At 31.2% G+C, this 22517-nt stretch overlaps 2 protein-coding genes across 7 annotated transcripts in view; one reads left to right on the top strand and one right to left on the bottom strand.

The window, feature by feature from the left end:
• The first annotated feature begins 2850 nt into the window (after positions 1 to 2850).
• On the top strand, positions 2851 to 11530 carry LOC108755945 (serrate RNA effector molecule homolog). 6 transcript variants are annotated; one of them, XM_018499410.1, is made up of 16 exons: positions 2851 to 2953; positions 3341 to 3477; positions 3698 to 3997; positions 4541 to 4735; positions 6315 to 6381; positions 6478 to 6722; positions 6827 to 7011; positions 7081 to 7206; positions 7488 to 7729; positions 7883 to 8023; positions 8102 to 8347; positions 8433 to 8603; positions 8728 to 8990; positions 9331 to 9606; positions 9785 to 9934; positions 11332 to 11530. In XM_018499410.1, the coding sequence occupies exons 2-16, from the start codon at positions 3359 to 3361 to the stop codon at positions 11399 to 11401; spliced, it is 2796 nt and encodes a 931-aa protein (XP_018354912.1). In that variant the 5' UTR covers positions 2851 to 2953; positions 3341 to 3358; the 3' UTR covers positions 11402 to 11530. The 6 variants fall into 6 exon arrangements, with proteins under 6 accessions (XP_018354912.1, XP_018354911.1, XP_018354908.1 ...); XM_018499409.1 differs by having other exon boundaries at positions 3674 to 3997; positions 9818 to 9934; XM_018499406.1 differs by having other exon boundaries at positions 3674 to 3997.
• Positions 11531 to 11709: 179 nt separating this feature from the next.
• LOC108755946 overlaps positions 11710 to 22517 on the bottom strand; it is a 39007-nt gene continuing 28199 nt past the window's right edge. The window contains exons 3-9 of the mRNA XM_018499411.1: positions 18712 to 18955; positions 16166 to 16625; positions 15465 to 15595; positions 14211 to 14330; positions 13668 to 13685; positions 13052 to 13199; positions 11710 to 12571 (exon numbers count right to left, since the gene is read on the bottom strand). Of these exons, the coding sequence (XP_018354913.1) occupies positions 12475 to 12571; positions 13052 to 13199; positions 13668 to 13685; positions 14211 to 14330; positions 15465 to 15595; positions 16166 to 16625; positions 18712 to 18955 (1218 nt within the window). The 3' untranslated portion in view covers positions 11710 to 12474. The remainder of the gene's footprint in view (positions 12572 to 13051; positions 13200 to 13667; positions 13686 to 14210; positions 14331 to 15464; positions 15596 to 16165; positions 16626 to 18711; positions 18956 to 22517) is intronic.

Below are 22517 nucleotides of genomic sequence, written 5' to 3'. Positions count from 1 at the left end.
AGTATATATATAAAATTATCAATAGAGTATTATCTTAAATTTTGGGATGAAGTATACATTATCTAAAATAGTAGACTTAATATAAATTAATATTATACACTACGTATTTATGTTTATACTTCAATTTTAAAGACATTTCGTCGTCTCAAAATTTTTATCACTAAATAGCTTTGCATTTATTAATTAATGTTTCTCGTTAAAAACGAAATGATCATTGATGATTTACTGATTTACTGGTTGTCCGTGTGAAACGCAATTTACGAAATGTCATGTATAAATCTAACATAATCATAAATAACAAATTGTTTTCATTGCGTGTACGTTGCAGCTTACAATCAGATATACTGAAATTATTACCTACTTAAATTATTATTTCAAAGGTATTCTGCAATTATTGCCAATTACAATATTGTGTTTACATGTTAATTGCAATTTTCATGCAAATAATATAACGTTGAAAAATTGAATTCTTGAAACTTATTGACCGACTTCAACAATTTCTTTTAAATAATTACCATTAAATTCATTTTTTTTCCTAACGCGATTATTTTCATTTCGCTGATGTTTGTCTCGAATCATTTCTATTCTTAGAAGAATCCAATAAAAATTTATGTCATATCCATTCCATTAATGCCATACACGCCCCTATTTTCTATTAATGCACAACTCCCACGATTAGATTAGAGTACCGCAAATTATATATGGCATGCATTTCAATATAACAAAGAGGACTTCGCTGACTTTCGGTGAATCATTTACATTGAAATACGTCGAAATTCTTCTCGCATTGTGTATGCGCGTGCAAACTTCATATAAATGTCGCAGAACTATGCGATCAGTATGCGCGCACGTAAAAGATGAAATTACAATTCATTGTGTAATAATAAGAATAATAATAATGACAATATCCACAATCGTGTGTAAGTATTTTTAGATTGTATGTGTGTTATAATGTCTCTCTTCTACATGCCGATATCCTGAATGATAAAGTACAATCATAATTGGGGAAAACACAGGATATAAAAATACGTGGCCACACAAATAGTACCGCGTGATGCAGAAGCACGTCTAGATGTTATCGAGAGAAACGAAGATTTCAATTTCCTTATTATTACAGCGTGTTACATCCGTGTTAACAGATTAATCGTACATCAATGAAAATTCACGCAATACCGGATACAGAGTAATACAATTACACTTTAGAGGATACCGACGCACGTAATAATTTGTCTGTCAAATTAAGAAAATTGCTAAGAAATTGCTGGTCTCTTAAAAAAGGTTTAATTGTCACGTTATACTTATGATATTCTTCCTTTTCTTTTTCGAAAATCCGTTTTATGAATAGTTTTGACAAAATGACACACATCAAACCTTCAAAAGTTTCATATTCTTTACATTAATATAACGTAATTTAAAAACTTTACAAAATGGAGATATAATAATTATTTTAAATATATATGTATAACATTTATATATAGAAATATATAAATATTATTTTTATCTCTAATTTATGTACAAAATTTTCGAAAAAAAAAACGGTCTATAGACATCTTGAATCTCTAATTCAAAAAGAAAAACAGTCTTGTTCTTATAATCAGCTATCGCAGTTTTATTTTTTTTTTTATATGATTTAATTTAATATGGGAGCGTTTTTATATAAGGAAAGAAGTTAAACAAACTCGAACTTCAACAAAACACTAAATTTCCATAATAAAATAAGCCAGATTTAATACTAAATAAAAACAGATAAAAATATACATTATCAAATAGAATACAGAAGTCGTAATGATATCATCATGTGATCTTATTTGTCACTTATAAATTCACTTATAAATGACAAATAAAATCATGACGACGTGTCCTATGATATCATTATGACTCTGTGTTCTATTTGAGCTATTGTGATTACGTTCTACATCTCAAGGAAAACATCAAATCAAAAGAAAATCAAAATGACTTTATTTTGACGTCATGGAAATCAAATCGATAACTTTATTTTGACGTCATGAAAGTCAAATCAATGATTTTTTTATTACAAAATTTGACTGATTATTGACGTTAAGAACCAAAATAAAGTTATTTTGATAATTTTGTTGACTTGTATATCTCGCTCGCCAATATGTAATAAGATATAATTTTAAATATATTTATGTTTAAAATTATATCTAATATATACATATAATATATACAGGGTGTTAGTTAAGTATGTTGCCATATTCAACAGAGCGATTCTTTGGTTTATTTCAAGTAAAAAAGTCCATATAAACATCTGTGCTAAACGGTTTAGTTTCCGAAATACAGATGAATGTTCGGAAATATTTGGTTTATACCACCCCAATTGAGAATGATTCGATGAATCGAATAGTTGCTTCATGCGAAGCAATACGTAACACACCTGGTATCTTTGAGCGTGTAACGTCAATCTTTGAGAAGAAGGCTCGATGTACTATGGCGCAAGGTGGACATTTTCAACAATTCATCTAATTGTTTTATTTCATCAGAAGAACTGAGAAGCCTGTTTTTGTTTTTCTGTTTTTGACTAGTTTTTGACTAGTTCAAGCTGTATTTCTTTCAAATAAACAGATTATTACTACACGTTTAAATTTTTTTATTTCGAAAATTAAACCATTTAGAACACATGTTTATATGGACTTTTTAATAAAAATTTATATATATAAATTTACATTTCAATAATGATAAAAAGCGATTTGCCTCAAATACCTATGTGATTCTTCGCGCTAATTTAGAGATTTCAATTTCCCGCGTTCGTGCAAAGATGTCGATTCGAGACACGAGAGTCGATCGATAGCAAACTGTAGCGCCAAAGTTCACGTAAGTGGAGACCACTGGTGACAGAGACAGAGTTCCCGGTGCATTTCTTTTTACGTTATTTTAAAGGAACTTTTCACTCCCTTTCATAATCATTCATCTGCCTTCATCTTATCGTAGAGTGGTACGTATACATAAATAAAAAAAATTAATCGTATTATCCTATATTTATCTTTATTATGTGTAACGGCTGCTTTCCCGAACGAAACGTAGCAGTAAAACGCATTGGATCGCGACTTGGCTGTTTTTATCACGTTCTTTCCGGATAGAAAATCTGCGATTTTAATATTTTTAATAGTGTCGAGAATTTAGATACTCGTTCGCACTGAAGGAAGCTTCAATCGTCGCCAATTTTCTTATCACGACTTTATAGGAAAAGGCCATTCACATTAGTTTGCATTAATTATAACTTTGCACCTAACCTCATTCTCAAGCGTCGAATGGGAATATATATAACTCAATTCATATATCTTAATTAAACAACTTCTTACATATTATTTCTGATATAAAGGTTTAATATCTTGCGAAAATGGCTGACTCCGACGATGAATACGATAGAAAAAGGCGTGATAAATTTAGAGGTGAGAGGACTGAGTCATATTCACGAGAACGCAGAGACGATCGTAGGCGTGATGACTGGGTCGATAGGTATATAATGTTTTATATACATCTAATTTTATTTATTAAATTGTAACTATTGTATAGTCGACAAATATAAAATTTTTATCTTGCTTTCCATAATCTATTAAAAATTTGATATATTTTCTCATATCGTAAAAAGAATAGTAATATAAAATGCTTATATAATTTTTTGTTGTTATGCTTTTTGCTATTACTGTTCTAGTTATACTGATAGTGATTCTTATAGAGAATGGTCCAGTCGTCCTAGACAACGTCCAGATTATCGAGAATATCGAGGTGGTGGAAGTGGAGGTCGTGATCGTTACAGTCCTGCGAGATCTCAAGATATGGGACCACCTATGAAAAGAATGCGATTTGAATGGGATGACAGGCCGAGATATGGACATGATTATTATGGTGGAAGCGGTGGCGGTGGTGGTGGTGGTGGTGGAGGTGGAGGTGGAGGTGGAAATTCCTGGAGCCCAGATAATTATGCTTCTCCTCACCATGGCAACCATCACTATGGCAACCATAATAATAGTAGCAGGTTCGTTTGTTTTGTTATAACCAAGTCTTTTTCTGAATTTTGTGAGACTTATGACAAATAAATAATGATGAAGAGAGCAGGATTTATGAGAATTCCACCAAAACGGAGTCGTTTGACTCCAAAATTATTAGCTAAATTAAGGTATTTACATTTATAAGATGCAAAACTCTCACTAAGTGCAGAAAACTCTACAATTATTACTCTTTAGAAATCTATTTTTATTTAAAGAAGATAAGAAATATATATTTCCATTCAATGACAAAGATATTAATGCAGAAACTAATATTTGCATTGAAACTAGCTAACTAACTATAATAGCTTTCTCTCTCTCTCTCTCTCTCTCTCTCTATATATATATATATATAATAAATATATTGTATTATGAATTATTATATTATAGATTAATCCTTATAATATTTATATTGTGATTGAAGAACATACATAATATATTTTTGATGTAATTGTTTTCACTTAAGATACGAAAGCGCCCTACCGGTCTGAGTGTTAAGATGTTGAACTATTATATATTATAATTGTTTTCAGTCGAGAAGTAGCAGGCAATTTCAGTAATTCAAATATTGAAACCCAGCCACCCATGATGTCATTCAAAGCATTCCTTGGTACTCAAGAAGATACTATTACTGACGAAGAGGCGATTAAACGCTACAACGAGTATAAATTGGAATTTAGGAGGCAACAGCTCAATGAATTCTTTGTCGCCCATAAAGACGAAGAATGGTATATTAATTCTTATATTCTTTGTTTCTACACATGTACATTTTTGGGGTTACATCATTACATTGTTTAGGATTAAACGATTTTATCATGGCGTTTTTAATAAATAACAAAATAGAATATATTTTTACAGTGGCTGAAATGCTACTTTTCTATCTTAAAAATTATTGAGCAACATTATTAAATTATTAAATTTGTGTAAGCAATGAATACTTTTGAGTAATGTCACTATAGGAAATCGGTCGCGTAGAACTCCGTCCATGCATGTACACACATGGCTACATGCCTGGAAGAAATGGAAAATGATTTATAATCTCTGATAAATTGCAGATATGATATATTGTAGCTAATTTTAAACAATATGACCAGCTTTGTCTATCCCTACAGCAAATCGCCGCCATCGTCTTATACCTTGCAAGGGTCATCTCACTCGTTTATTTTCTCGTACGATATTTTATGAATTTCGCGTCCCGCGCATCGCTGAAGACACAAGGTGCCTGTTAGGTAGCTAAATAGATTGCGAGCTGGGCGCGCAAAGCCCAAATATTGCTCGCGTAGGCCGCGTTCTAAACCCGTTATTTATTTTTATATTCGAGAATATACTGTCTTTGTCGATAAGACTCTGTGTCGACGAGAAAACTGAATGCGGGTAGAAATATGATTACAGGTGAGGCTCTACTCTGAGTTGATATTTCCGACCATATTTAACCATTTGAGTGTCAAAGGTATTCATAAAAACTTGTGCGAAAAATGCCAAGGAGCACGTTCGCGCGTCTTCTGTTACATATTAAAAAGTATCATAATAAACGTCATAATAAATAAAAATAAAATTATCTAGTACAGTTCTTTAACTAATTTTAATAAATTGACAGAAAACACTTAGATTGTAAAGCGTAATCAAGTTCTAAGAATTATACAAGCTAAGCACATTATAAAACTTACTGTGGCTTTTTGACATGAAAAGTGAACAGCGCGATCGCGCTACATGGCACTCGAAATATTTGAGATATATTTTCAAGCATTATGAATGTGGATTTGTAAGTCACAAAATGATGATTCACAATTAATTAAAATTCATACAACTCAAGAAATTTTGTATTTATGACGATCTAATTGATATAGAATTATAATTTTAAAACTTACTAATGTTTCATTTTTCACGTGGATACTTTGTTTTATACGCGTTTTGTTTTATACGTGCTATATATAAATTTTACATATCGTTTAAGTTACTACAGGAAAAACATGAGGGAAGGATTATGATTCATATGATATAATACTCTAAAATTTTACTTTATGGATATGCATGCGCATGCATAATATGAGGAAGTGAAACATTATATCTACTTTTTTTAATTTTCCGTGTCGCATTAAAAAATTGCTTTATGATGTTTTACATTCCTCATATCTGCGTGTATCATAAAAAGATCTCTGTTTTTATTCGCGTTGCCTTTCTTAAATTACAGAAATAGCTGCATCTCTAATACGTATGTTTCTATTCTGGACTTGTTTAATATTATTATATGTATATAAATTATTTCGTGAACATTCATTTATTGTATTTTTTTCTATTGATCGCCAGGTTCAAAATAAAATATCATCCTGAGGAATCAGTGAAAAGAAAAGAAGAACAAGTATCAGCGCTTAAGGTAACTACAACATCAAAATGTATAGCTTATTTTCTCATTCTATCATTAACATATTTGCCCGGCCGACCGAAATCTTAAATTTTATTTCTACTTTAGAAACGCGTGGAAATTTTTCTGGAGATGCTAAAGTCAGGAGACATAGAAAAGGTATCTGTTGATGCCGATCAAGCAGATTCATTGCTACATCTTTTAGATGCAGTAGTTATTAAACTAGAGGGAGGAACAGAAGAAGATTTACAGATTTTAAATGTGAAACCATTTAAACCTATAAGTAAAGACATTCTGAAAGATAAGGAAGATCACAAGAGAAAATCTTCTACAGAGAAAAAATCTGAAAATAGGTATTTTATGATATTAGATATTTTGAAAAAGATATATGGAATATGAAGAAATAATGTATTAATACTATTAATAACATTAATTATGCTATTAACTTTATTTTTAGCGAGGAAAACAAGATGGATGACTCACAACATGACGAAAAAGATCCGAAGAATGACCAAAATGCTAATATGGAAGTTGAAGACACAGTAAAAAATGAAAATGCAGTATCTGACTCTAACAAAATTAAGGAAAACGAAGATGAAGAAAATAAAAATTTAGAAGAAACTGCTGATAATGATAAGCCTCGTATGTAAAAATATTTGTCTTATATAGAGATTTTTTATTTGCATACGTTATAAACTATTTTTTTTACAGCGGAAAAATCGGAGAAATCAAGAAAGCGTAAACGTACCGACAGTAATAGTAGCAGCAGTAGCAGCAACAGCAGTAGTTCCTCTGGTAGTGACAGTAATAAACTGGATACACCGAAAGTAGAAATGCGTAAGTATAATTAAGTTTATATGCTTTGTGAAAATGTTGAATTATCATCAAAATAATATTCGTATTTGTAATTTAATAATGTATTAAAATAAGCTTTAATGAATAATAATTCAAATATATATCGTGAGGAACTATCAGAGCTTGGCTAGTTAATGTGCGCTAACAATCATGTTATTCAAGTAATATAATCAAACGTTTCGATCTTTAATGTCGGTCCTCTTCAGTGATCAGTCATTAGAATAATATTCATATTTGTTTTTGTAAATCAATTATTATTTCAGCTGCTAACGAGAAATTAGAAGTTAGTAATGAAGATGCCGATGAAAAAGAAGTTAAAGTAGAAAAACAGGAAGTTAAAATAGAAGTGGAAGCAAAAAATAATAAAAAATCTACAATTGAACCAGAAGCAGTAATTGATTTAGCTAGTGAAGACAAAGAGAAAGAACCTAGAGCTTTGCACAAAACTAGTAGCATCTTTCTTCGTAACTTGGCACCGACCATTACTAAGGCAGAAGTTGAAGCTGTTAGTTGAAATCTTCTTAAATAATAAATCTTGTAAAAGTTTTTGTCAATGTTTAAATAATTTACATTTTTATTTTGAGCTATTTTTTTGCATTAATGATGATTACCGACATTTATAACATAATATAATTACATAATTATGTTTAACGAATAGATGTGCAAGCGATTTCCTGGATTCTTACGTGTGGCTATAGCAGATCCACAGCCGGAAAGACGATGGTTCCGTCGTGGCTGGGTTTCGTTCGAACGTCAAGTGAACATCAAAGAAATCTGCTGGAGTTTAAATAACATTAGAGTAAGTTGATTCGTACGTGCATTTGTTATTTAAAAAAAAAAGAAACGAATACTTTTAATTGCTACATCTCTCACATAGCTACGTGATTGTGAGCTTGGTGCAATAGTAAACAGAGACCTATCACGACGTATTCGATCAGTGAATGGTTTAACATCTCACAAGCAAATAGTTAGACATGATATTAAACTTAGTGCCAAAATTGTTCACAATTTGGATAATAAAGTGGGACTATGGAGAGAAGAAAAGAAAGATGAAAACACAATAAAACAGGAAGATGACAAAGAAAATAAGTCCATTCAAAGTAGCAACGAGGTTGAACAAGCTGTAAATAAAATTTGCATTTATATATATTATCGATAGAAACGAAATCTTGACTTACAATTATATGAAATTTTGCATGGCATTTTAGGCTTTCGGATTGTCATCTAAAAATCCAGTACTGAAAAACATAACAGACTACTTAATAGAAGAAGCTTCAGCTGAAGAAGAAGAATTACTAGGTATGTCAGGTGAACAAGAAGAAGGTCAGTTAGGTGGCGATGGAGATAGTTCAATCGAAAGAGATCCAGTTTTAATCAAGGTAAATTAAATAAACTTAAATAATATAGCGAAAGATCAAGCATAAATAATAATTTGATGAAGTACGTAATATATTATATTTTATATTTATTAATAAAATATTATATATTATATCATTCTCACAGGTATTAGATAGATTAGTGCTATACTTGCGGATTGTTCATTCCGTTGATTATTACAATCACTGCGAGTATCCAAACGAGGACGAGATGCCAAATAGATGCGGAATAATGCATGTGAGAGGATGTCCACCCACCGCCAAGGTCTCAAGTTCAGAATTATCGGAATATTGTCGCAACTTTGAAAGCAAAATGTCTGCTTTTCTACAACCAATTGTTACTTTATCCAACGAAGATTTCGAGAAACTAGGCGCGAAAAATGCTGAAGCGTATCCTTTTCTTCTATGTGCTTTTAATTATTATTATTATTATTATTATTATTATTATTATTATATTTAAACACAATACAATATAGAAAGCATGAATCTGAAAAATGACCAATACAGTTCAAAATTCTAAGTTAACTTTACATATATCGGCATTGATGCATATACCACTTTTCTTTTTTCATGTCTTAAGAAAATGAAAGACAATACGCGTAAACGCTGACACGCATTAAGCCAATATTCAGAATTACACGTCTTGAACTCTGGTTTAAATTAATCATCATTTTCTCAGATTTATACTTTTCGTCGTGGTTTAAACAATATTTCCTTAATATATAAACAGTGAAGTTGAAAAGTTTGTTCAAGCCAACACCCAAGAATTGTCAAAAGACAAATGGTTGTGCCCTCTTAGCGGAAAAAAATTTAAAGGACCTGATTTTATCCGTAAACATATCTTCAATAAGCATTCTGAGAAAGTTGCTGAAGTGAAAGCTGAAGCTGAGTACTTTAACAATTATTTAAAAGATCCAAAAAGACCTCAGCTTCCTGAGCATCCTGGCAACAAGGCTCCGTTAAGAGAAGGATCACGGGACAATTTTACGCCATATGGTTGCAGTTCGTAAGTACAAGAGAGTTACTGGTAATTAAAAATACTTACGAAATAAATGCTATTACGATGTGTGTGTGCATGCATGCATGCGTGTGTAGTGTACACAGTATAAAAATGCGATTTTATTTACATTTTGTAAAATACTATCAACGATAACATTGAAATAACATGAAATAACGTCATTAAGGTACTCAACGCAAACATCCACAAATATTTCTAGATTCGGAAGTTACAATAGTGGATTTGGCGGTAACAGGAGCAATTTTGGTTCTGGTTATGGTGGCGGATTTGGATTTAGTGCTCCACGTTCTAATCGTGGCGGATTTAATCGTGGACGGTAAGAAATACTTTTTTATGTTTTAATGCAATTAATAAACTCTACAGTTAAGTACTTTAAGATAATCGCATGGCTGATTTATAGAAAGATGACACGATTAACATTCAATTTTCTTTGGTGTAAGTTATATTGAAACAAAATTCAAGATTGGATAATATAATCTTAACCCGTTCGAATTGATATATTGAACATGGTAATGCAATGTTTTACAGGCCTGCTCCGGATTCTACATCAAGACCTATTATTAGTTATAATGACTTGGATCAGCCGGACATGGACTTGTTTTAAGTTTTGTCGAAATCTCGCAAATAATTTCACCACAAGATTAAGCTAATTATAAAAATGCTAATATCATCTTTATGTACTCGATTAGGTAACACACCATTAAAAAAAAGAAATAACAAAACTAATGCAATCAAAAAATTATACTACAAAATTAGCACAATTTTTTAAATTTATAATATAAATCAAATTTATTTAATGCGCATCAAGATCCGGTATTATATACTTAGAAACAAATGGAAAAAGAAATCTACTTGTGCATGTCTATATATACACCTTAATAGGATGCGTTTTTAATTAAATATAATTTTCAGAAATAAATATAAAACCCAAAATAAAGAAAATGTATGATTAAAACCTATTTTTTTATTTATTTATTATAGAAAGCTCTCTGGTGCATTTTTTTACTTATAATTAAATAAATAAATGACTTATGACATTTTGAATTCTATAATATTTCTTGATTAACATGTAATAAAAAATCATCCTGTATGTACAGAAAAAATTTTACTTTTTTTTATTAAAGTTTTAAAATTATAAGTATTTATTATTTATAGTTTTAAAATTATAAGTATAAACTTTTATATAGTCCCATCTAAAATGAATGCAAGGATCTATTGATGCTGCAAATTTATAATATGAATAACAAATAAACCTATCTGTGTGTTACTCTAACGATTTGTTATTTTATTTTGTCCCATTTCCGTTTAAACCCTATGTCCGGTTGGTCTTATGTCCATGACAAAAATTTTGACGTTATATATCAGTTTATTATAACATTATGTGTAGCATAAAGAAGGGAAAAAAATACGAATTTTTAATTATTTTTAATAATACATGCAATTTTTCAACCAACTTTATTGTATAGTTGCCACATAAGAAAATTTTAATTTTTATGTACATACATCTTCCATACATATAAATACACGCATACAATATAGTAGAATCAAAAACAAATTTACATATACTTTTTAAGAATTGTTTTATTTATGTATTTTATTATTATATTTATTTGGTGTGTTAGTTTTGTGTGTGTGTGCGCGCGCGCGTGTGTGTGTTGTATATATGCAATAATATCGATTTTTATAATTTTTTTCTAATATTTAATATTGCAGTGGCGATTTTCGACCAGTCATACATTATCGAGATCTTGATGCTCCACGAGAACCAGATGAATTCCTATAGGATGATTAAAAGAGATATATTGACCGATACAAAAATATATAGACGCTGCTTAGAATCATTTGAAATGTTTTTCTGTAAGTCATTCACAAGTGTGTACATTGCATACCTGTGTACATATATATATCTACAATTATTAATCACTTTCTGAAATAAAATTAGTTATAGTAAATATGTATAAACATTCAATATTTTGTTTAAAAGAGGCTTATGAAAGAAGAAAATGTGTTACACATAGTTTATATACAAAAGAATAAAATTCGAAACAATCAAATTGAGTGAATGTAAAAAACCTAAATCAAAGATTAGATGTGGAATTTATAAATAATTCATGACGATATTCGTATGAAAATCTTAATTTATAATTAAGATTAATTTATAATCTTGTCAAATTTTCATTCATAAGTCGTCATTCAGTCTCTCAATATTTGTCAGTGAAACGATTTCTCGAGATAAAATTAAGAAACATGAATCGATCAATTCGCATACAGAATTACATTATACAGATAGCAGACCATGAATCATGAACAGTAATGAGAATCCTTTCTGCTGACCAACGAATTTCTGTTATTTCTCATATGAATTACGAATTATGTGTAGTATCTGACATTATCTTAGTATAAAATACATTATATACTTAAGAGAATTTTACAAGTTTTTCAAATAATAAGTAGATTTAGATAACAAAATGTATGCAACATTAAATCATTTGTGTTGATACAATATATTCCGCATAAAATTGATAATTTTTCTTTTTGTGAATAAAATTAATTTACATAATCATTATATGTATAGTGCTCTTTTATAATATATGTATGTCTTAATAGTTACATAATAAAAGGATCACAATAACTCGTCAATGTATTATTCCTTTACAATTGTGAGATAAAGGAGCAAAAAGCGAAAGGATATATAGTACTAGATTCAATAAATAAATCGATTTAATATATATATTTTTGTCTCATATTTCTGTCTCTATACAACAAGCTATATACATTACGTACATTTATTTGTATAAAATACTGCATTTGATCTCTCTCTCTCTGATTGGCAATGTTTTCCTTCATGTGTAAATACTAAATAAACCGGTCTTTGCAGTGTATCTCATCCGAGCCATCTCCGCAATCGTCAAACCCATTGCACTTCATTCTTTTCGCAATACATCTACTGTTTCTGTACAATAGAAAAATTTTATATGTATAAAACAATATATTTGAATTAAAATTTTGCAAATTTTTTTCTGTTCTCTTTGTAAAAACATTCTTATTTTTTCCAAGATCTAAAAATATATGATGTACTAAATTCAAAAATTCAATTCCTTTCGACAAAAATCGAAATATATTTAAAAATATCAAAATGTTAAAATATTCGATACATTCAATGATACAGTTACAATAGTTATTTCACAGAAAAAATTAAAATGTTCATTATTTAATAATCCATAAATAAAGTTGTTAGATCTGGTAAGAATAAATTGGTAGAGAACATGTTAAGAATAGAAAAAAATTTAAAAAAAGAGAAATTTAATTTCACGAAAAGAAAAAAACATCTATTCTAAGATAGATCTTTTTAATGAGAATGTTTTTTTTAATTATTACATCTCTCTTTCTTTCTATCTGTTATACACAGAGAAAATTTAAAATATTAACTTACTGGCATGTAAATTCGTGTTTATTGCATCGCCCTTGGCATCCATGAGGTTCATCTGTTCCATCGCTACAGTCCGCCAGCCCATCACAAAACCGATCTCTCTGTATACATTCCCCATTGATACAAGTAAATTCGTCTTCCAATGAGCAAACTGAATCGAGAATAAAAATTATTATTTAAACTAGTTTTTTTTTTCGGCAATTTGCCTTTGTTCAAATATTCAGTAACTCGAAATAAGAGATTTTTAATTTTAATTTTGCTGGAATTTAAGTTACTCTTTTAAAAAATCAACTGCCTTGAATATTTAACAAATGAATTATAAATTTGTATATTAAATTATTTTCATATTTATACAGGAAACTTAACTGTATTTATCTATGAGTTTTTTTTAACTAGTATTCGAATCCCAGATGTATATAATAAGTAATAAATATAAATACATTCTTTGAATAAAAATTTGAGTTAGTTTGTAGGTATATCAAAATCTAACGTTAATATTATACGAGAAACCGTATAAACAATTTCATCGTTCTATTAATGAAATTGTGCATTATTAAGGATTCAGCGTGCAGAAATTATACAAAATATACATGCATTTCAAATATAAATATGTACTCACACCAACCAAGATCATGACCTATAAAAGAAACAAAGAACAAAAGGTATAAAAAGGGTGTTCACCAAGCGATGTAAAAGGAGAACTACTAGAGAATAACTTTTCTGTTTATAATTTTGTACAAAATGTCCTATCTTCTTTTTGTCTGTATTTTGCAAGAACATTAAAATGTCTTGGAGATATGCCCGAAGAGTGTTTGAGAAATGCTCAAGAACAAAACATAAAGTAAACCCTTATTGCAAATAATATTTTGAAAAATATTATTGATTTTGAAAAAAAAAACGATAATATTTTTATCACAGCATCTAATTTGCTGCAACAAAACTTAAACAAGTGCGACTAAAGGAATACTTAATAAATATAAGGCACCGCATTGCTTGATGGATTTTTTAAATTTTAGATCAGAATTTACGTCCCTACAAACAATCTTAAGAAAATTGCTCTTTTATCATATACGTGTAGCATAACATTTTTGTTTGTACATTTCATTTGAATATTACGACATCTCAGACTACCATTATCGCAATAAAACGCTGGAATGCTCACCTAACGTGCAATTAATCTCGTCAGTTGCGTCCCAGCAATCTATCTTTCTGTCGCATCTCCTCTCCAGCGGAAGGCAGGAAGTCTTGTTACCACATTGAAAATGCGTCTCCAGATTGCAGACTGAAAAAGAACATGTATTACTATCTGATAACATCGTATTCTACTTGCTTCGTGTACTTTATATTTGCATATCTCTATATCCATATTAAATATCGCAAGGCGATATAAAATCAAATGAGCGAATTGCTGAATTCTTTTATAATAAATTATAAACATAATTTATCATAAAAGTGTCAATCCGTCTCAATCGTGAAAACGAACATTGAATGACTTTTAAAAATAATTTTACATGCTTATAATTCTGTAAATATATATGTCAAAGCTGCGATAAAATTTCTTTATCTTAGAAAAGAATTTTGTATGTTTGTATTTCATTACGACTTGCATATCTTAACTCAATCATGTGGCATTCGTAATTTATATCACTTTTTATTAAATTCCATCAATCGATATCGAATGATTTTAATTCGGAATTGTGCTTTGGCTTTAATGCAGAAAATATGATTGGAGCGATACCGAAGTAAAAACTGGCAAATCGAAGCCTCGCAAATAACAGTAAAGAAGAAAAGCCGATAACAGAAAGTTATAGGTCACTACAAACTAGGGCAATGCGGTATATTTTAACAAGAGACAAATTGCATGTGGATGGACACGACCGGCTTGCAATAATCAAGATTACGAGTGAGTAATATTCACATTATTTAGTTATATTTTTCATATAATTATATAATACTTTTTTAAGCGTATGTAATTCTCCGCTTTTCTTTATAATTATCACGATTATGAATTACAATATAATCCAAACACTTAATTAATATTTCTCACTACAAAACTCATCATTTTCATTAAAAGAAAAGAAAATCTCAGATTTGTATTAAAATCTTGCCATTTAAGGCTAAATAAAAGGCTAAATAAAATGCAAAATAATCTGAAAATCCATGGGTTATCTCTGAGTCTATATTTATTATTAAATGCTAACGTTTTGCAAACATTACGGTTCACATCGAGGCTAATCCGCGAAATGCATAGCTTCCGAATAGAAATTACAGAAAGTACCCGTAGTATGTATATGGAAAGCAATCTCAAAACTCATTTGTAACAAAATGTTGTAAAATCCTATTGTTTCAAATCTCGTAGTCTAAAGGGAAACAAATGCATAGATCGTTTCAACTATAATTTTTAATTTATATTTACCGCAATCATACTCATCCGAATGATCATAACAATTCATATGCCCGTCGCAACGCTTATCCAAGGGGATGCACAACGTGTTGGAGCAAGTCCATTCGTTCTCCAAACAGAAAAAGCGTTCGACTCTTTCGCATCTTTAATAAAATAAAAAAACTCGTTAGAATAGATGACAGATTGATTATAAATTAAATTGAATGAATGAAATTAATTTAATTAAATCTCTGCATATCTAAAAGATGAGAATAATAAAACTAATGATTTATCATAGTTTTCTACACAAACACCATACTTATCATTTACATAGCTGTTCTTACATAACTCATATATAAGATATCTTCTATAAAAATATGTTTTAAAGAATGTTAATAATAAAAGTAATACATATGTCGCACATTTTGTATTTTATAAGATTATAAAATAGGAGTACATAATGTAATCATATAATAATTATAACAATCACAAAATTAAAAAATAAGAATTATGATAATTAAATTATTAATATAATATTAGTATAATACAGTATTAAATTATTAATAATGAAAGAATTGTATATAATGATAATAATAAGAGCTGTTGTTTTCTCTTGAGTCTAATAAAGACACTTTGTCAATGATCGACGTTTAGAAATAATCTACCGATTGCTATCTACCAATACCTAATGAATGAATTCCAACGCTATCAATAAAAAAAAAGCTGTGACAAACCTGAATGCATCCACGTCGAGACGATGGCATTTCTGTCTACTCAAGGTGCAAAAACCACCGCATCCGGTGGGATCATTGTGGTTACGGATTTTCCTACATATCGGCACCATTTCGCCGAAGATGGCAACGCACACCTCGCCCTCGAAGCAATCATCGCAATATCTCGTCGCATTAATAACGTTCTGACTCGCAGCTTCCGTTTCCACGCCTTCGTTTGACGGCGAAGTGCTTCCCGGAAATGACAGATTGCCGCTTGTAGGGGCGCTCATGGTAAACATACCCCCAGCAAACGTTTCTTCTATGTCTGTCATCGATGTTAACGTCATCGTATCGGTTGTCGCAGTCAGATTTGACTCGTCGTTCGCGGGCGTGATCGGCTCACCGGAAGTAACGTTCTGCCCCGTCAACCTGCTCGTCGACGACTTCAGGTACTGCTGAATAATCTGGAGCTTCTCGGGCTCTGAAAAAAAGGAGGCGTGACGCGATCAATCATCGCGACTGAAAAAGCTCGTTATCGCGACAACGAAAGTACAAATTAATTAATTAATATATCGTAAAAAAAAAACGCGGTTGAGACATCAACAAATGCAATTATCAGTATCAAAAGAATAAACAATCGTACTGTAACGTGAAAAGAGCCCTCAAAAATCACACAAAAGTACATATCATATCGTGTTTTCTTCCCAATTATTTGAACCATTGTTTTGTTTTCAAAAATTTTGTCAGGGGACAAACAAAGCTTAATTGAATTTTCGTTAAAAGAGCATTTGTGCATTTTTGACATACAAGAAAAACAAATTGAAGAAAGTAAAATTACGTTCTCTTTTGTTCTTTTCTTAACTTTTGAATTTTTTTTATTATACAAAAGAACCGAAAAACCTAATGAACCCATTTATTATTACACAAAAGAGAGAAATAAAATAGAAAAAAGAAATTCGCAAATAATAAGATAGCATTTCCTCGATTTTTCTTAATTTTGGAAAACAAAGAGTTGAAGGTGGAAAATAGAAAATGAGAATGAAAGCTTCTCTGTTCTCGGTCTTGCGCCGTTAAGGGTTGAAAGTACAGCCTGAGAAACTCTCTCTCTCTCTCTCTCTCTCTCTCTCTCTCTCTCTCTCTCGAACCTCGAGATTCCAGACATAATACGGAACGTTCGCGAAATACACGATCGTTGATTCTCGCCACTTTTCATCGCACATAGTACTCGCGGCCGCGCTTCAGCGCGATCGACCGAGCGCGCAGACACGGTCGGAGGAAACGTTCTGTTGACCCCGCGGTTAAATTCATCTCGTTGAAGCAATTGCCACGCTTTGCGTCGAATTAAACCTCGGCCGTCAGCTGGCGGGATGCAGATACTTTTAATTGCCCGAACGATAAGGCGACGGCGCCGGCGATGGCGAGTGTATCGTTTATTCCTGGCTAATATATGATGTCCCGGCACGCAAGCCCCTTCGCACAGAATAATACCTTCGAACAATGAAGACTTGCAAATTTGTCATTAAGCTCTATATTATCGTAAACTATCAAGGAACTCTATATCATTAATATCATTGTAACGATGATAGATAGTATGTATTAATAACAATGTTCAAAGTAAAACTGTTGTAATATCATAGATCAAAGAGTAGGCAAAAATTGAAGAAAGAAATAATGGAATTTCATTGGATTTTCGTAATAAAAATGAAAAATCTCTGAGAAACAAAGATATTGCAGAGTAGATTTAAAGTATCTATACTATACACTTCGGCGATACGGAAGTGAACTAATACGCAGTCAGCATGAGCGCGAGATGAATTAAGCTTCTATATGATAGATCAATAAACATTCTGATCGAACGATTAATCTCGGGAATAATATTTCATTCTGACAAACGTATATATCTATCCAGCGAACTATTTCTAACGTTCCATTAAACCTTCATCGAGTTACTGCTATTACTTTATATAAGCAGTAAAACGCGCGCGCAATTCCAGTATGCGTTTTATTTAATCTCTCTTGATTTTTAAATGAATTAACGACGAAACAACAACGACGAAACAAATAAGGAATAAGCATCTTGCTTGGGATCTTGTGAATAAACTACCGTAAAATGAGATAAAGTTTAATATCCAGGAAGCACACATGTCGAAGTCGAAGCGTATAGATGTCTTAAAAACATCTTAAAAAATGTCTTATGTTCTGATTTTAGATATACGTATATATTGTACTATCTAGATACATTTTTTTAATTTCGATCAGTTATTTTATTTTACAATATTCTAAAGATCTCGATAAATATTTTTTTCAGTGATCTGAAACTAAATAATTTTTATTTAATAAGCAAATATTAGAAGAAACGTTTTCACGTTTCAGAAAATTCTGTAAAAATGAACAACAGATCTTCGTTATTTACGCATTTAACAAAAAAAAAATCCAGATTGTAAAATAAAAAACATTCACGAAAGAATATATATCGTACGTTCGAAAACTTCAGATTTTCCACTTAACAAACAATTAAGGAAATAAAATAATAACATCGAGAGTAAATAAAATAAAGATTTATTTACCGAAGACGATGTACAGTGCGACTCCTGCGACCCCCAGCAGGATCAACACGACGATCAGCAGGGGTATGAGCGGGCTTGAGCATCCGGATGCCTTTAGGGGACGAGCCAGGTGTAATGTCCAACCGCGACGATGCTTATCCAGGCGCGCCGGTTGCGGAGGCGGCTCGTTTCTGACGCTTCGACGTAAATTAGCACGATTCTGCGAGGTAGGAGTGTGTGTCCGTGCCGGCAGGGAATAGGCCCTCTAAAACGAAAAAGAAAACGGAAACGGGAACGTAACGTAACGAATCCTAAAATAGGTTGCGAATTTATACAAGAGATAGCAGAAGATATCTAATTCTAGGAGCGCGTAATTCTATATAAATACGTGAAAAAAAAATAAAAATTAAAAAATAATTTATTGAAAAGAAAAAAAGATTGATCTGAAAGAAAAGATGTCGTAAAATATAAATCTTACAGTGTCCGAATATATTTGGAATTAAAAGAGAAATAACATTTTCAATTTATTACTAAGCGTGATCGATCCTTAAATAGAATATGTATTATGGAATTATTCCAAATGGACTTCAGTCAGAATTATTTAATTATTCCTTAAATTTCAATTGTATTTTCTAGGGAAAACGAAACAATTTCCAAGAATCCATAAACATTACGAACAGTTCCATAATAAATGCCCTGATCTACTTCTTAGAGTTTCATTAATATAATCGTAGTTGGCGTTTTAATTATGTATTAAAGTCACTTAAATTGCGAAAGGTACAGAGTTTTGCATGATAAAATTTAAATGAGTAGATTACGTCAGAGGAATTATATCCCTGCGTTTGACCTTCGCTTTTACGAAGTTTTTTTTTGCGTTTAACGAGCTATGATATAACGAAAAGAATATCGGCTTGTAAAGACAGCTACCATTATAATTTAAGAATTGCTAGCCTATTGCAATAATGTGCTTTCGTAATTTTTGCTGACACGTCGCTCGCTGACGACGACGACGAGCGTCGTCGTCGCATCACGCCGGGCTATAGATAGATATCTTCCACTTCCGCTCCGTTTTGTTTCTTTACGTCGGTACAGCGCCAGACGGCAACCGTTTTCTTCTTCTCTCGAGGCTGTCAACTCTCGTGACTCTCATGCGAGCCGGGAAATCGCGAACGAGCCATCCCGGTGAGCCGCGAATACGACCTCGCGGTACCAAAACGCGCCTCGGTACAATTTCTTACCGCTCGTGTCCTGGTACTTTATTTACTGTCCACTCTAATCACCCGCTCACGATCTATATTTGATCCCCACGTCGTCCAGAACTTTCAATCAAAATATGCACGGATATCCGGTGAATATTCTAGGAAATCCATTAGTCTATTCAAATACGCCGCGACAGACTTTTTATATCTTCTACGTAACCGCGTAACTTACATCGTGATATGAAATTATTTTTATTACCTGAAAAGTTTTTTGTGTAAAAATATTTCATAGCCATAGATTAGGTAACATTAAAATAATGCATATATATATATATATATTTCTTGTCGAAGCAAAAATATTCGAACAAAGAATAAATGCGGCATAATAAATATGAAGACTAAATATAAGACGCGTCGGAAGTGTTACAAAATATTTTTGTAACCTTGTCGAAATTTTACATATCCCGGAAATGGGGAAATTAAGCTCTTAGCCATGATTTTTTAGCTATCATTAAAATGTGTCCGGATAATAGTCCCGAATTATCTATAGAAAGCGTAATACAAGCTGCTCGAAATAAAGTTATAACGCGAATTTATATTTAGTCGCTACAATCCTAATATTATATTTATTCTTTTGGATAACAAGTTTTTCTTTTGTCTTCATTGAATAACGATAGTACTCTTAAAAAAAAATTTGACAAGTATCCACAGGAAAAAAATAATTATAATTAATAAGATATGTTTGGTTAAGCAAATTTTAGTAAAAATAAACGGCAAAATAAGAGGCTTCTATCAGGTCAATGAAATAAACGACCTTTACAAGATGTAAACATTAATTCTTTATTCTACTTTTTCTATCACTTCACGGAACGTTTCGACCGTACTTGATTCTCTTCAGCCGTGTCTTAAAATAAATAAAAACCCTTAACAATAATTAAACGAACATATTAAAACTTATAAAATAAACAGAATTTCTGGTTATTGTAATTACGGATAATATCTTTTGTATACAACCAAAGCATGATTTTAATATACATAGACGTATCAAGTATGTCCCAAAGAGACATGGATATAAACATCTTTCGTATGTATAATAATATACGGACGCATAAAGGCGTCTAATAGACGTTAGTACGTCCAACCTCAATAGCACACAGAATTAATTTCGAAAATATTCTTCTTTTTTTATACATTTTTATAAATTTTTGGAAAAAAAGAACATCGAACAATCATCGTCAACAATGTCAGAGAACTATCAAAAATTAACTTTCATCTTGGTACTTAATTATGGAGACTCATCCTTAAGGCATCATCTCAACGTCATTTTATTAAAATAAGGGATACAAATTGTTCACTGAGAAATCTCTTCAGATAGCACCTGTCGTTATTTTGACGTCAATATTTGGTCACAATTGGTCACTGACGTCAATTAAGTGACATGTATTCGACGTTAATTTTAACACGTCAATAAGCCTTTGCAATAATAACGTGATGGACGTTAAATTTATCCTTCATATACATATAAATTTATCCTATGTATGCATATATAAGTTAACTATAATTAAAGAATTTCATTTCATTCATTTTGTAAGTTAAAATAACGTCTATTTGACGTTACTATAATGACGTTTTTGGTCTATGATTTAGAATCGTCAAAAACACGTCATTTTTAGAATAAATTTTGAGAATAAATGACGTAAAAGGGAAATGCCCACGGTATAGGGGAGTTTCTGCCCTAGAGATGGAACTTCTGAAACCGATAAATATCTATATATGATAAATTTATTTAGAGTATTTAGAGATGAAATCTATTGCCTAATATCAAATTCCACTTTTTTATCGGCGGAGAAAATTAAAAAAAGTCATGTTTAAAGCGCTGGAAGTCGAGGGCTTTCCCTCTCCACTCTCACTGCCTCGCTCTGCCTCTCACGTCTCCACGTCATCACTTCGGTAAAACTTCAAATATGATTTTTTTTAACTTTCCCACCGATAAAAAAGTGGAATTTGATAAGGGCGATGGATTTCATCATACTCTAAATTTATCAGTTTCGGAGGTTCCATCTCTAGGTCAAGAAACCCCCCTTTCCTATATCGTGAGCATCCTCCTTTGACGTGACCATCACGTCATAATGACGGATATCTGCTGCTACCTGGATCTTCATAGGGTGTATTCCGTTTCATGCATGATGTGCATCATTTATCCTTATTTAAAATTCGGTAAACAATAAGAATAAATGATATGTCATGCGTGAAATGGAACGCACCCATACTCTGCCCTTTATCGTATTCAATATGGTTTTTTTTAAATACGAGTAATTAAACTTCACTATATTCCTTTAGTGGTGATGTCGTGCACTGCTTAAAAACTGAACATATTCGATATACCTTGGACATCCCTATCTGTGTATAACTTTAGTACAGAATGTCCAAATAACGTTCTTGGATCGTATTTCAGATGTCCAATATAGAACGACATAAACGGAACTTTTCTATGTTGGATGTTGAATTGTTGCTTGGATTTTGATGTTCACCAATTTGATTTACAATTTTTTACATGTCTGTGGTTTTATTATCAAATTGTAAATACAATATGTTTTATTAATTATATTAAATATTTAAACATATATA

The sequence above is a fragment of the Trachymyrmex septentrionalis genome, unplaced genomic scaffold (assembly GCF_001594115.1).
Source record: "Trachymyrmex septentrionalis isolate Tsep2-gDNA-1 unplaced genomic scaffold, Tsep1.0 scaffold9, whole genome shotgun sequence".
Lineage (NCBI taxonomy): Eukaryota > Metazoa > Arthropoda > Insecta > Hymenoptera > Formicidae > Trachymyrmex > Trachymyrmex septentrionalis.
This window is presented reverse-complemented; position numbering and strand designations above follow the sequence as displayed.

What these genes read in the sequence shown, in the direction of transcription:
- LOC108755945 (XM_018499405.1), top strand. Translation starts at nt 3,359, where the DNA reads ATGGCTGACTCCGACGATGAATACGATAGAAAAAGGCGTGATAAATTT. An exon ending in CGTGATGACTGGGTCGATAG is followed by an intron (nt 3,478 to 3,673) that starts GTATATAATGTT and finishes TTACTGTTCTAG; the next exon opens with TTATACTGATAGTGATTCTT. An exon ending in GGCGCGAAAAATGCTGAAGC is followed by an intron (nt 8,991 to 9,330) that starts GTATCCTTTTCT and finishes ATATATAAACAG; the next exon opens with TGAAGTTGAAAAGTTTGTTC.